Genomic DNA, 13,539 nt, shown 5'->3' with positions numbered 1-13,539 from the left:
GTGGCTGTTGTAGCTGCTGCAGTCGTAGGTGCGGCTGTTGTAGGCGCAACTGTTGTTGTAGGTGCAGCTGTTGTAGGTTCAACTGTTGTTGTTGGTGCTGCTGTTGTAGTTGCTGCAGTTGTTGGTGCGGCTGTTGTAGGGGCAACTGTTGTTGTAGGTGCAGCTTTTGTCGGCGCAACTGTTGTTGTCGGTGCTGAAGTCGTAGCTGCGGCTGTTGTAGCCGCAACTGTTGTAGGTGCGGCTGTTGTAGGTGCAACTGTTGTTGTAGGTGCTGCAGTCGTAGCTGCGGCTGTTGTAGTTGCTGCAGTCGTTGGTGCTGCTGTTGTAGGGATTACTGTTGTTGTAGGTGTGGCTGTTGTAGGCGCAATTGTTGTTGTAGGTGCAGATGTCGTAGGTATGGCTGTTGTAGGTGCAACTGTTGTTGTAGGTGCTGAAGTCGTAGCTGCGGCTGTTGTAGGTGCAAATGTTGTTGTAGGTGCGGCAGTTGTAGGTGCAACTGTTGTCGTAGTTGCTGCAGTCGTAGCTGCGGATGTTGTAGGTGCGGCAGTTGTAGGTGCAACTGTTGTTGTAGGTGCAACTGTTGTTGTAGGTGCGGCTGTTGTAGGTGCAACTGTTGTTGTAGGTGCTGCAGTCGTAGCTTCGGCTGTTGTAGATGCTGCAGTCGTAGGTGCAGCTGTTGTTGCCGCAACTGTTGTTGTAGGTGCGGCTGTTGTAGGTGCAACTGTTGTTGTAGGTGCTGCAGTCGTAGTTGCAGCTGCTGAAGTTGCTGCAGTCGTAGGTGCGGCTGTTGTAGGCGCAACTGTTGTTGTAGGTGCAACTGTTGTTGTAGGTGCTGCAGTTGTAGCTGCGGCTGTTGTAGGGGATACTGTTGTAGGAGCGGCTGTTGTAGGTGCAACTGTTGTTGTAGGTGCAACTGTTGTAGTTGCTGCAGTCGTTGGTGCTGCTGTTGTAGGGATTACTGTTGTTGTAGGTGTGGCTGTTGTAGGCGCAACTGTTGTTGTAGGTGCAGATGTCGTAGGTATGGCTGTTGTAGGTGCAACTGTTGTTGTAGGTGCTGAAGTCGTAGCTGCGGCTGTTGTAGTTGCTGCAGTCGTTGGTGCTGCTGTTGTAGGGATTACTGTTGTTGTAGGTGTGGCTGTTGTAGGTGCAACTGTTGTTGTAGGTGCAACTGTTGTTGTAGGTGCGGCTGTTGTAGGTGCAACTGTTGTTGTAGGTGCTGCAGTCGTAGCTGCGGCTGTTGTAGGAGCAGTCGTTGTAGGTGCAACTGTTGTCATAGGTGCGGCTGTTGTAGTTGCTGCAGTCGTTGGTGCTGCTGTTGTAGGGATTACTGTTGTTGTAGGTGTGGCTGTTGTAGGCGCAACTGTTGTTGTAGGTGCAGATGTCGTAGGTATGGCTGTTGTAGGTGCAACTGTTGTTGTAGGTGCTGAAGTCGTAGCTGCGGCTGTTGTAGGTGCAAATGTTGTAGGTTCGGCAGTTGTAGGTGCAACTGTTGTCGTAGGTGCTGCAGTCGTAGCTTCGGCTGTTGTAGATGCTGCAGTCGTAGGTGCAGCTGTTGTAGCCGCAACTGTTGTTGTAGGTGCGGCTGTTGTTAGTGCAACTGTTGTTGTAGGTGCTGCAGTCGTAGTTGCAGCTGCTGTAGTTGCTGCAGTCGTAGGTGCGGCTGTTGTAGGCGCAACTGTTGTTGTAGGTGCAACTGTTGTTGTAGGTGCTGCAGTTGTAGCTGCGGCTGTTGTAGGGGATAGTGTTGTAGGTGCGGCTGTTGTAGGTGCAACTGTTGTTGTAGGTGCTGCAGTTGTAGCTGCGGCTGTTGTAGGGGATACTGTTGTAGGTGCGGCTGTTGTAGGTGCAACTGTTGTTGTAGGTGCTGCAGTCGTAGCTGCAGATGTTGTAGGTGCGGCAGTTGTAGGTGCAACTGTTGTTGTAGGTGCGGCAGTTGTAGGTGCAACTGTTGTCGTAGGTGCAACCGTTGTCGTAGGTGCTGCAGTCGTAGCTGCGGATGTTGTAAGTGCGGCAGTTGTAGGTGCAAATGTTGTTGTAGGTGCAACTGTTGTTGTAGGTGCTGCAGTTGTAGGTGCAACTGTTGTTGTAGGTGCGGCTGTTGTAGGTGCAACTGTTGTTGTAGGTGCTGCAGTCGTAGCTTCGGCTGTTGTAGATGCTGCAGTCGTAGGTGCAGCTGTTGTAGCCGCAACTGTTGTTGTAGGTGCGGCTGTTGTAGGTGCAACTGTTGTTGTAGGTGCTGCAGTCGTAGTTGCAGCTGCTGTAGTTGCTGCAGTCATAGGTGCGGCTGTTGTAGGCGCAACTGTTGTTGTAGGTGCAACTGTTGTTGTAGGTGCTGCAGTTGTAGCTGCGGCTGTTGTAGGGGATACTGTTGTAGGTGCGGCTGTTGTAGGTGCAACTGTTGTTGTAGGTGCAACTGTTGTTGTAGGTGCTGCAGTCGTAGCTGCGGCTGTTGTAGGAGCGGTCGTTGTAGGTGCAACTGTTGTTGTAGGTGCGGCCGTTGTAGTTGCTGCAGTCGTTGGTGCTGCTGTTGTAGGGATTACTGTTGTTGTAGGTGTGGCTGTTGTAGGCGCAACTGTTGTTGTAGGTGCAGATGTCGTAGGTATGGCTGTTGTAGGTGCAACTGTTGTTGTAGGTGCTGAAGTCGTAGCTGCCGCTGTTGTAGGTGCAAATGTTGTTGTAGGTGCGGCAGTTGTAGGTGCAACTGTTGTCGTAGGTGCTGCAGTCGTAGCTGCGGATGTTGTAGGTGTGGCAGTTGTCGGTGCAACTGTTGTTGTAGGTGCGGCTGTTGTAGGTGCAACTGTTGTTGTAGGTGCTGCAGTCGTAGCTTCGGCTGTTGTAGATGCTGCAGTCGTAGGTGCAGCTGTTGTAGTCGCAACTGTTGTTGTAGGTGCGGCTGTTGTAGGTGCAACTGTTGTTGTAGGTGCTGCAGTCGTAGTTGCAGCTGCTGTAGTTGCTGCAGTTGTAGGTGCGGCTGTTGTAGGCGCAACTGTTGTTGTAGATGCAACTGTTGTTGTAGGTGCTGCAGTTGTAGCTGCGGCTGTTGTAGGGGATACTGTTGTAGGTGCGGCTGTTGTAGGTGCAACTGTTGTTGTAGGTGCAACTGTTGTCGTAGGTGCTGCAGTCGTAGCTGCGGATGTTGTAAGTGCGGCAGTTGTAGGTGCAACTGTTGTTGTAGGTGCAGCAGTTGTAGGTGCAACTGTTGTAGGTGCGGCAGTTGTAGGTGTGGCTACTGTGGGTGCGGAAGTGAAACAAGTCTTTAGTTTGACAAACATTTGTGCAATATTTGACATTTTTGATCATTTAGCACTCATTATTGCTTACATGAGTCATTCACAGTGATTGAGCTGGTTTCAATGTCAAAGCCAGTGACGATTGTAGCTGCTTCAATCAATACTTCTTCAATCTCAGTTGTATTAGGGGTAGATGTCATGTTAAAGGTAAGCTCCATTTCATTGACCACTGATCCCGGTCTGCAGAAGGAGAAACAAAAAATTGAGATTGATGCGTTAGATTTAAGCCACTAACCCTGAATTGTAACAATTGTAAAACTGTATCTCTCAACTTAATACCTGAATCGCACCACTCTCATGGAGCGATAGGAGAAAGGGAATTCTCTTTTGAACACAGGATCAAGCTGCAGAAATGGAATTAAACATGTATTTAAATGACCAGTGTGTAGGTTTGCGGGGGATCTATCAGTAGAAATGAAGTAAAACATGCATAACTATGTTTACTGAGTTTCGTCTAAAATCAGCTGACACGAAGAATCTAACTAAGAATTTGTTTTTGTTGGCTTAGAATGAGCCCTTCATGCCTATATAGGGAATGGATCCTCCCCACGGAGTTTGCTGTGTTGCAACCCAGTGTTTATACAGTAGCCCAGAAAAGACAAATCAAATATTGGCTCTACAGAGAGCGCTTTTATGTTTGGTTGAGATCATGTAGTTTTCTGACAGGCAAGTGAGTCTGCAGTAATGTGAGCTGCGATTTTGCAACCGGCTCGCGTTTTACGGGAGGAGTGAGCAGAGGGCCATTCAATTTGTTGTTCCCCTTAATGTCTCCTTCATTAATTCCTTCTGGAACTTTGAATACGTGATTTTTTCATATCAAGTATGAATACTCTGTAGTAAGTTTTCAGTCCTTTGATTGATCTGTGATTAAATAATTTAGTAGTTAAACAAGCAGGCTTAATTCAAAGTGTGAGACTTACCTGTCTCGTTATCATTGTAGCTCGGTTTCTGAAAGCTTGAGATGATTTGTTGTTCAAATCAGGTGAAAATGTAGATTGCAAAGATCTGAAAGTCACGTCTGATATTGTCACTGCCACAGTTGTAGCGTCTGTTGTTGGTGTTGCAGTCGTAGCTGCAGCTGTTGTAGTTGCTATCGTCGTAGGTGCAGCTGTTGTAGGTGCGGCAGTTGTAGGTGCAACTGTTGTTGTAGGTGCAGATGTCGTAGGTATGGCTGTTGTAGGTGCAACTGTTGTTGTAGGTGCTTCAGTTGTAGGTGCAACTGTTGTCGTAGGTGTTGCAGTCGTAGCTGCGGCTGTTGTAGGTGCAGATGTCGTAGGTGCGGCTGTTGTCGGTGCAACTGTTGTGGTAGGTGCAACTGTTGTTGTAGGTGCAACTGTTGTCGTAGGTGTTGCAGTCGTAGCTTCGGCTGTTGTAGTTTCTTCAGTCGTAGGTGCGGCTGTTGTCGGTGCAACTGTTGTTGTAGGTAGGGCTGTTGTAGGTGCAACTGTTGTTGTAGGTGCTGCAGTCGTAGCTGCGGCTGTTGTAGGAGCAGTCGTTGTAGGTGCAACTGTTGTCGTAGGTGCTGCAGTCGTAGGTGCTGCAGTCGTAGTTGCGGCTGTTGTAGGTGCAGATGTCGTAGGTGCGGCTGTTGTAGGTGCAACTGTTGTTGTAGGTGCTGCAGTTGTAGGTGCAACTGTTGTTGTAGGTGCGGCTGTTGTAGGTGCAACTGTTGTTGTAGGTGCTGCAGTCGTAGCTTCGGCTGTTGTAGATGCTGCAGTCGTAGGTGCAGCTGTTGTAGCCGCAACTGTTGTTGTAGGTGCAGCTGTTGTAGGTGCAACTGTTGTTGTAGGTGCTGCAGTCGTAGTTGCAGCTGCTGTAGTTGCTGCAGTCGTAGGTGCGGCTGTTGTAGGCGCAACTGTTGTTGTAGGTGCAACTGTTGTTGTAGGTGCTGCAGTTGTAGCTGCGGCTGTTGTAGGGGATACTGTTGTAGGTGCGGCTGTTGTAGGTGCAACTGTTGTTGTAGGTGCAACTGTTGTTGTAGGTGCTGCAGTCGTAGCTGCGGCTGTTGTAGGAGCGGTCGTTGTAGGTGCAACTGTTGTCGTAGGTGCGGCTGTTGTAGTTGCTGCAGTCGTTGGTGCTGCTGTTGTAGGGATTACTGTTGTTGTAGGTGTGGCTGTTGTAGGTGCAACTGTTGTTGTAGGTGCAGATGTCGTAGGTATGGCTGTTGTAGGTGCAACTGTTGTTGTAGGTGCTGAAGTCGTAGCTGCGGCTGTTGTAGGTGCAAATGTTGTTGTAGGTGCGGCAGTTGTAGGTGCAACTGTTGTCGTAGGTGCTGCAGTCGTAGCTGCGGATGTTGTAGGTGCGGCAGTTGTAGGTGCAACTGTTGTTGTAGGTGCAACTGTTGTTGTAGGTGCGGCAGTTGTAGGTGCAACTGTTGTCGTAGGTGCAACTGTTGTCGTAGGTGCTGCAGTCGTAGCTGCGGATGTTGTAAGTGCGGCAGTTGTAGGTGCAACTGTTGTTGTAGGTGCAACTGTTGTTGTAGGTGCGGCTGTTGTAGGTGCAACTGTTGTTGTAGGTGCTGCAGTCGTAGCTTCGGCTGTTGTAGATGCTGCAGTCGTAGGTGCAGCTGTTGTAGCCGCAACTGTTGTTGTAGGTGCGGCTATTGTAGGTGCAACTGTTGTTGTAGGTGCTGCAGTCGTAGTTGCAGCTGCTGTAGTTGCTGCAGTCGTAGGTGCGGCTGTTGTAGGCGCAACTGTTGTTGTAGGTGCAACTGTTGTTGTAGGTGCTGCAGTTGTAGCTGCGGCTGTTGTAGGGGATACTGTTGTAGGTGCTGCTGTTGTAGGTGCAACTGTTGTTGTAGGTGCAACTGTTGTTGTAGGTGCTGCAGTCGTAGCTGCGGCTGTTGTAGGAGCGGTCGTTGTAGGTGCAACTGTTGTCGTAGGTGCGGCTGTTGTAGTTGCTGCAGTCGTTGGTGCTGCTGTTGTAGGGATTACTGTTGTTGTAGGTGTGGCTGTTGTAGGCGCAACTGTTGTTGTAGGTGCAGATGTCGTAGGTATGGCTGTTGTAGGTGCAACTGTTGTTGTAGGTGCTGAAGTCGTAGCTGCGGCTGTTGTAGGTGCAAATGTTGTTGTTGGTGCGGCAGTTGTAAGTGCAACTGTTGTCGTAGGTGCTGCAGTCGTAGCTGCGGATGTTGTAGGTGCGGCAGTTGTAGGTGCAACTATTGTTGTAGGTGCAACTGTTGTTGTAGGTGCTGCAGTTGTAGGTGCAACTGTTGTCGTAGGTGCTGAAGTCGTAGCTGCCGCTGTTGTAGGTGCAAATGTTGTTGTAGGTGCGGCAGTTGTAGGTGCAACTGTTGTCGTAGGTGCTGCAGTCGTAGCTGCGGATGTTGTAGGTGCGGCAGTTGTCGGTGCAACTGTTGTTGTAGGTGCGGCTGTTGTAGGTGCAACTGTTGTTGTAGGTGCTGCAGTCGTAGCTTCGGCTGTTGTAGATGCTGCAGTCGTAGGTGCAGCTGTTGTAGTCGCAACTGTTGTTGTAGGTGCGGCTGTTGTAGGTGCAACTGTTGTTGTAGGTGCTGCAGTCGTAGTTGCAGCTGCTGTAGTTGCTGCAGTTGTAGGTGCGGCTGTTGTAGGCGCAACTGTTGTTGTAGATGCAACTGTTGTTGTAGGTGCTGCAGTTGTAGCTGCGGCTGTTGTAGGGGATACTGTTGTAGGTGCGGCTGTTGTAGGTGCAACTGTTGTTGTAGGTGCAACTGTTGTCGTAGGTGCTGCAGTCGTAGCTGCGGATGTTGTAAGTGCGGCAGTTGTAGGTGCAACTGTTGTTGTAGGTGCAGCAGTTGTAGGTGCAACTGTTGTAGGTGCGGCAGTTGTAGGTGTGGCTACTGTGGGTGCGGAAGTGAAACAAGTCTTTAGTTTGACAAACATTTGTGCAATATTTGACATTTTTGATCATTTAGCACTCATTATTGCTTACATGAGTCATTCACAGTGATTGAGCTGGTTTCAATGTCAAAGCCAGTGACGATTGTAGCTGCTTCAATCAATACTTCTTCAATCTCAGTTGTATTAGGGGTAGATGTCATGTTAAAGGTAAGCTCCATTTCATTGACCACTGATCCCGGTCTGCAGAAGGAGAAACAAAAAATTGAGATTGATGCGTTAGATTTAAGCCACTAACCCTGAATTGTAACAATTGTAAAACTGTATCTCTCAACTTAATACCTGAATCGCACCACTCTCATGGAGCGATAGGAGAAAGGGAATTCTCTTTTGAACACAGGATCAAGCTGCAGAAATGGAATTAAACATGTATTTAAATGACCAGTGTGTAGGTTTGCGGGGGATCTATCAATAGAAATGAAGTAAAACATGCATAACTATGTTTACTGAGTTTCGTCTAAAATCAGCTGACACGAAGAATCTAACTAAGAATTTGTTTTTGTTGGCTTAGAATGAGCCCTTCATGCCTATATAGGGAATGGATCCTCCCCACGGAGTTTGCTGTGTTGCAACCCAGTGTTTATACAGTAGCCCAGAAAGGACAAATCAAATATTGGCTCTACAGAGAGCGCTTTTATGTTTGGTTGAGATCATGTAGTTTTCTGACAGGCAAGTGAGTCTGCAGTAATGTGAGCTGCGATTTTGCAACCGGCTCGCGCTTTACGGGAGGAGTGAGCAGAGGGCCATTCAATTTGTTGTTCCCCTTAATGTCTCCTTCATTAATTCCTTCTGGAACTTTGAATACGTGATTTTTTCATATCAAGTATGAATACTCTGTAGTAAGTTTTCAGTCCTTTGATTGATCTGTGATTAAATAATTTAGTAGTTAAACAAGCAGGCTTAATTCAAAGTGTGAGACTTACCTGTCTCGTTATCATTGTAGCTCGGTTTCTGAAAGCTTGAGATGATTTGTTGTTCAAATCAGGTGAAAATGTAGATTGCAAAGATCTGAAAGTCACGTCTGATATTGTCACTGCCACAGTTGTAGCGTCTGTTGTTGGTGTTGCAGTCGTAGCTGCAGCTGTTGTAGTTGCTATCGTCGTAGGTGCAGCTGTTGTAGGTGCGGCAGTTGTAGGTGCAACTGTTGTTGTAGGTGCAGATGTCGTAGGTATGGCTGTTGTAGGTGCAACTGTTGTTGTAGGTGCTTCAGTTGTAGGTGCAACTGTTGTCGTAAGTGTTGCAGTCGTAGCTGCGGCTGTTGTAGGTGCAGATGTCGTAGGTGCGGCTGTTGTCGGTGCAACTGTTGTGGTAGGTGCAACTGTTGTTGTAGGTGCAACTGTTGTCGTAGGTGTTGCAGTCGTAGCTTCGGCTGTTGTAGTTTCTTCAGTCGTAGGTGCGGCTGTTGTCGGTGCAACTGTTGTTGTAGGTAGGGCTGTTGTAGGTGCAACTGTTGTTGTAGGTGCTGCAGTCGTAGCTGCGGCTGTTGTAGGAGCAGTCGTTGTAGGTGCAACTGTTGTCGTAGGTGCTGCAGTTGTAGGTGCAACTGTTGTTGTAGGTGCGGCTGTTGTAGGTGCAACTGTTGTTGTAGGTGCTGCAGTCGTAGCTTCGGCTGTTGTAGATGCTGCAGTCGTAGGTGCAGCTGTTGTAGCCGCAACTGTTGTTGTAGGTGCGGCTGTTGTAGGTGCAACTGTTGTTGTAGGTGCTGCAGTCGTAGTTGCAGCTGCTGTAGTTGCTGCAGTCGTAGGTGCGGCTGTTGTAGGCGCAACTGTTGTTGTAGGTGCAACTGTTGTTGTAGGTGCTGCAGTTGTAGCTGCGGCTGTTGTAGGGGATACTGTTGTAGGTGCGGCTGTTGTAGGTGCAACTGTTGTTGTAGGTGCAACTGTTGTTGTAGGTGCTGCAGTCGTAGCTGCGGCTGTTGTAGGAGCGGTCGTTGTAGGTGCAACTGTTGTCGTAGGTGCGGCTGTTGTAGTTGCTGCAGTCGTTGGTGCTGCTGTTGTAGGGATTACTGTTGTTGTAGGTGTGGCTGTTGTAGGTGCAACTGTTGTTGTAGGTGCAGATGTCGTAGGTATGGCTGTTGTAGGTGCAACTGTTGTTGTAGGTGCTGAAGTCGTAGCTGCGGCTGTTGTAGGTGCAAATGTTGTTGTAGGTGCGGCAGTTGTAGGTGCAACTGTTGTCGTAGGTGCTGCAGTCGTAGCTGCGGATGTTGTAGGTGCGGCAGTTGTAGGTGCAACTGTTGTTGTAGGTGTAACTGTTGTTGTAGGTGCGGCCGTTGTAGGTGCAACTGTTGTCGTAGGTGCAACTGTTGTCGTAGGTGCTGCAGTCGTAGCTGCGGATGTTGTAAGTGCGGCAGTTGTAGGTGCAACTGTTGTTGTAGGTGCAACTGTTGTTGTAGGTGCTGCTGTTGTAGGTGCAACTGTTGTTGTAGGTGCGGCTGTTGTAGGTGCAACTGTTGTTGTAGGTGCTGCAGTCGTAGCTTCGGCTGTTGTAGATGCTGCAGTCGTAGGTGCAGCTGTTGTAGCCGCAACTGTTGTTGTAGGTGCGGCTATTGTAGGTGCAACTGTTGTTGTAGGTGCTGCAGTCGTAGTTGCAGCTGCTGTAGTTGCTGCAGTCGTAGGTGCGGCTGTTGTAGGCGCAACTGTTGTTGTAGGTGCAACTGTTGTTGTAGGTGCTGCAGTTGTAGCTGCGGCTGTTGTAGGGGATACTGTTGTAGGTGCTGCTGTTGTAGGTGCAACTGTTGTTGTAGGTGCAACTGTTGTTGTAGGTGCTGCAGTCGTAGCTGCGGCTGTTGTAGGAGCGGTCGTTGTAGGTGCAACTGTTGTCGTAGGTGCGGCTGTTGTAGTTGCTGCAGTCGTTGGTGCTGCTGTTGTAGGGATTACTGTTGTTGTAGGTGTGGCTGTTGTAGGCGCAACTGTTGTTGTAGGTGCAGATGTCGTAGGTATGGCTGTTGTAGGTGCAACTGTTGTTGTAGGTGCTGAAGTCGTAGCTGCGGCTGTTGTAGGTGCAAATGTTGTTGTTGGTGCGGCAGTTGTAAGTGCAACTGTTGTCGTAGGTGCTGCAGTCGTAGCTGCGGATGTTGTAGGTGCGGCAGTTGTAGGTGCAACTATTGTTGTAGGTGCAACTGTTGTTGTAGGTGCTGCAGTTGTAGGTGCAACTGTTGTTGTAGGTGCAACTGTTGTCGTAGGTGCTGCAGTCGTAGCTGCGGATGTTGTAAGTGCGGCAGTTGTAGGTGCAACTGTTGTTGTAGGTGCAACTGTTGTTGTAGGTGCAGCAGTTGTAGGTGCAACTGTTGTCGTAGGTGTTGCAGTCGTAGCTGCGGCTGTTGCAGTTGCTGCAGTCGTAGGTGCTGCTGTTGTAGGCGCAACTGTTGTTGTAGGTGCGGCTGTTGTAGGTGCAACTGTTGTTGTAGGTGCTGAAGTCTGAGCTGCAGCTGTTGTAGGTGCAAATGTTGTAGGTGCGACTGTTGTAGGTGCAACTGTTGTAGGTGCGGCAGTTGTAGGTGCAACTGTTGTTGTAGGTGCGGCTGTTGTAGGTGCAACTGTTGTTGTAGGTGCTGCAGTCGTAGCTGCGGCTGTTGTAGTTGCTGCAGTCGCAGGTGCGGCTGTTGTAGGTGCGGCAGTTGTAGGTGCAACTGTTGTTGTAGGTGCGGCTGTTGTAGGTGCAACTGTTGTTGTAGGTGCTGCAGTCGTAGCTGCGGCTGTTGTAGTTGCTGCGGTCGTAGGTGCGGCTGTTGTAGGCGCAACTGTTGTGGTAGGTGCAACTGTTGTTGTAGGTGCAACTGTTGTTGTAGGTGCTGTAGTTGTAGGTGCAACTGTTGTCGTAGGTGTTGCAGTAGTAGCTTCGTCTGTTGTAGATGCTGCAGTCGTAGGTACGGCTGTTGTAGGCGCAACTGTTGTTGTAGGCGCAACTGTTGTTGTAGGTGCAACTGTTGTTGTAGGTGCAACTGTTGTCGTAGGTGCTGCAGTCGTAGGTGCTGCAGTCGTAGCTGCGGCTGTTGTAGGTGCAGATGTCGTAGGTGCGGCTGTTGTAGGTGCAACTGTTGCGGTAGGTGCAACTGTTGTTGTAGGTGCTGCAGTTGTAAGTGCAACTGTTGTCGTAGGTGTTGCAGTCGTAGCTTCGGCTGCTGTAGTTGCTGCAGTCGTAGGTATGGCTGTTGTCAGCGCAACTGTTGTTGTAGGTAAGACTGTTGTAGGTGCAACTGTTGTTGTAGGTGCTGCAGTCGTAGCTGCGGCTGTTGTAGGAGCGGTTGTTGTAGGTGCAACTGTTGTCGTAGGTGCGGCTGTTGTAGTTGCTGCAGTCGTTGGTGCGGCTGTTGTAGGGGATACTGTTGTTGTAGGTGTGGCTGTTGTAGGCGCAACTGTTGTTGTAGGTGCTGCAGTCGTAGCTTCGGCTGTTGCAGATGCTGCAGTTGTAGGTGCGGCTGTTGTTATTGCAACTGTTGTTGTAGGTGCTGCTGTTGTAGGTGCAACTGTTGTTGTAGGTGCTGCAGTCGTAGCTGCGGCTGTTGTAGTTGCTGCAGTCGTAGTTGCGGCTGTTGTAGGCGCAACTGTTGTTGTAGGTGCAACTGTTGTCGTAGGTGCAACTGTTGTCGTAGGTGCTGCAGTCGTAGCTGCGGCTGTTGTAGGAGCGGTCGTTGTAGGTGCAACTGTTGTCGTTGGTGCGGCTGTTGTAGTTGCTGCAGTCGTTGGTGCGGCTGTTGTAGGTGCAACTGTTGTAGGTGCTTCAGTCGTAGCTGCGGCTGTTGTAGGAGCGGTCGTTGTAGGTGCAACTGTTGTTGTAGGTGTGGCTGTTGTAGGCGCAACTGTTGTTGTAGGTGCAGATGTCGTAGGTATGGCAGTTGTAGGTGCAACTGTTGTCGTAGTTGTTGAAGTCGTAGCTTCGGCTGTTGTAGTTGCTGCAGTCGTAGGTGCGGCTGTTGTAGGCGCAACTGTTGTTGTAGGTGCGGCTGGTGTAGGCGCAACTGTTGTTGTAGGTGCGGCAGTTGTAGTTGTGGCTGATGTAGGTGCGGCTGTTGTAGGTGCTGCTGTTGTAGGTGCGGCTGTTGTAGGTGCTGCAATCGTAGGTGCTGTTGTAGGTTCTGCAGTCGTAGGTGCGGCTACTGTGGGTGCGGGAGTGAAACAAGTCTTTAGTTTGACAAACATTTGTGCAATATTTGACATTTTTGATCAATTAGCACTCATTATTGCTTACATGAGTCATTCACATTGATTGAGCTGGTGTCAATGTCAAAACCAGTGACGTTTGTAGCTGCTTCAGTCATTACTCCTTCAATCTCAGTGTTATTAGGTGTAGATGTTATGTTAAAGGTAAGCTCCATTTCATTTACCACTGATCCCGGTCTGCAGAAGGAGAAACAGAAAATTGAGATTGATGCGTTAGATTTAAGCCACTAACCCTGAATTGTAACAATTGTAAAACTGTCTCTCTCAATTTAATACCTGAATCGCACCACTCTCATGGAGCGATAGGAGAAAGGGAATTCTCTTTTGAACACAGGATCAAGCTGCAGAAATGGAAATAAACGTGTATTTAAATGACCAGTGTGTAGGTTTGCGGGGGATCTATCAGTAGAAATGAAGTAAAACATGCATAACTATGTTTACTGAGTTTCGTCTAAAATCAGCTGACACGAAGAATCTAACTAAGAATTTGTTTTTGTTGGCTTAGAATGAGCCCTTCATGCCTATATAGGGAATGGATCCTCCCCACGGAGTTTGCTGTGTTGCAACCCAGTGTTTATACAGTAGCCCAGAAAGGACAAATCAAATACTGGCTCTACAGAGAGCGCGTTTATGTTTGATTGAGATCATGTAGTTTTCTTACAAGCTATTGAGTCTGCAGTAATGTGAGCTGCGATTTTGCAACCGGCTCGCGCTTTACGGGAGGAGTGAGCAGAGGGCCATTAAATGTGTTGTTCCCCTTAATGTCTCCTTCATTAATTCCTTCTGGAACTTTGAATACGTGATTTTTTCATATCAAGTATGTATACTCTCTAGTACGTTTTCAGTCCTTTGATTGATCTGCGATTAAATAATTTAGTAGTTAAACAAGCAGGCTTTATTCAAAGTGTGAGACTTACCTGTCTCGTTATCATTGTAGCTCGGTTTCTGAAAGCTTGAGATGATTTATTGTTCAAATCAGATGTAAATGTAGATTGCACAGATCTGAAAGTCACGTCTGTCACTGCTACAGTTGTAGCGTCTGTTGTTGGTGCTGCAGTCGTAGCTGCGGCTGTTGTAGGTGCAGATGTCGTAGGTGCGGCTGTTGTAGGTGCAATTGTTGTGGTAGGTGCAACTGTTGTTGTAAGTGCTGAAGTCGTAGCTGTGGCTGTTATAGGTGCAAATGTTGTTGTAGGTGCAACTGTTTTCGTAGATGTT

At 48.7% G+C, this 13,539-nt stretch overlaps 2 protein-coding genes across 2 annotated transcripts; both read right to left on the bottom strand.

Moving 5' to 3' along the window:
* Positions 1-5,776: 5,776 nt before the first annotated feature.
* LOC137874824 (salivary glue protein Sgs-3-like) lies at positions 5,777-6,412 on the bottom strand (the record flags this gene model as incomplete). Its single annotated transcript, XM_068713792.1, has 1 exon — positions 5,777-6,412. A coding segment is annotated over one exon (636 nt), but the record flags the coding sequence as incomplete, so codon positions are not given.
* Positions 6,413-11,448: 5,036 nt separating this feature from the next.
* On the bottom strand, positions 11,449-12,303 carry LOC137874823 (uncharacterized; the record flags this gene model as incomplete). The annotated part of the gene is made up of 1 exon (XM_068713791.1): positions 11,449-12,303. A coding segment is annotated over exon 1 (855 nt), but the record flags the coding sequence as incomplete, so codon positions are not given.
* Positions 12,304-13,539: the final 1,236 nt, after the last annotated feature.

Source organism: Cebidichthys violaceus, unplaced genomic scaffold, assembly GCF_023349555.1.
Source record: "Cebidichthys violaceus isolate CVI_PGR_0920_01 unplaced genomic scaffold, fCebVio1.0.p SCAF_19, whole genome shotgun sequence".
Lineage (NCBI taxonomy): Eukaryota > Metazoa > Chordata > Actinopteri > Perciformes > Stichaeidae > Cebidichthys > Cebidichthys violaceus.
The sequence above is the reverse complement of the archived record's forward strand: the minus strand, read 5'-3'. Positions and strand labels throughout refer to the sequence as shown.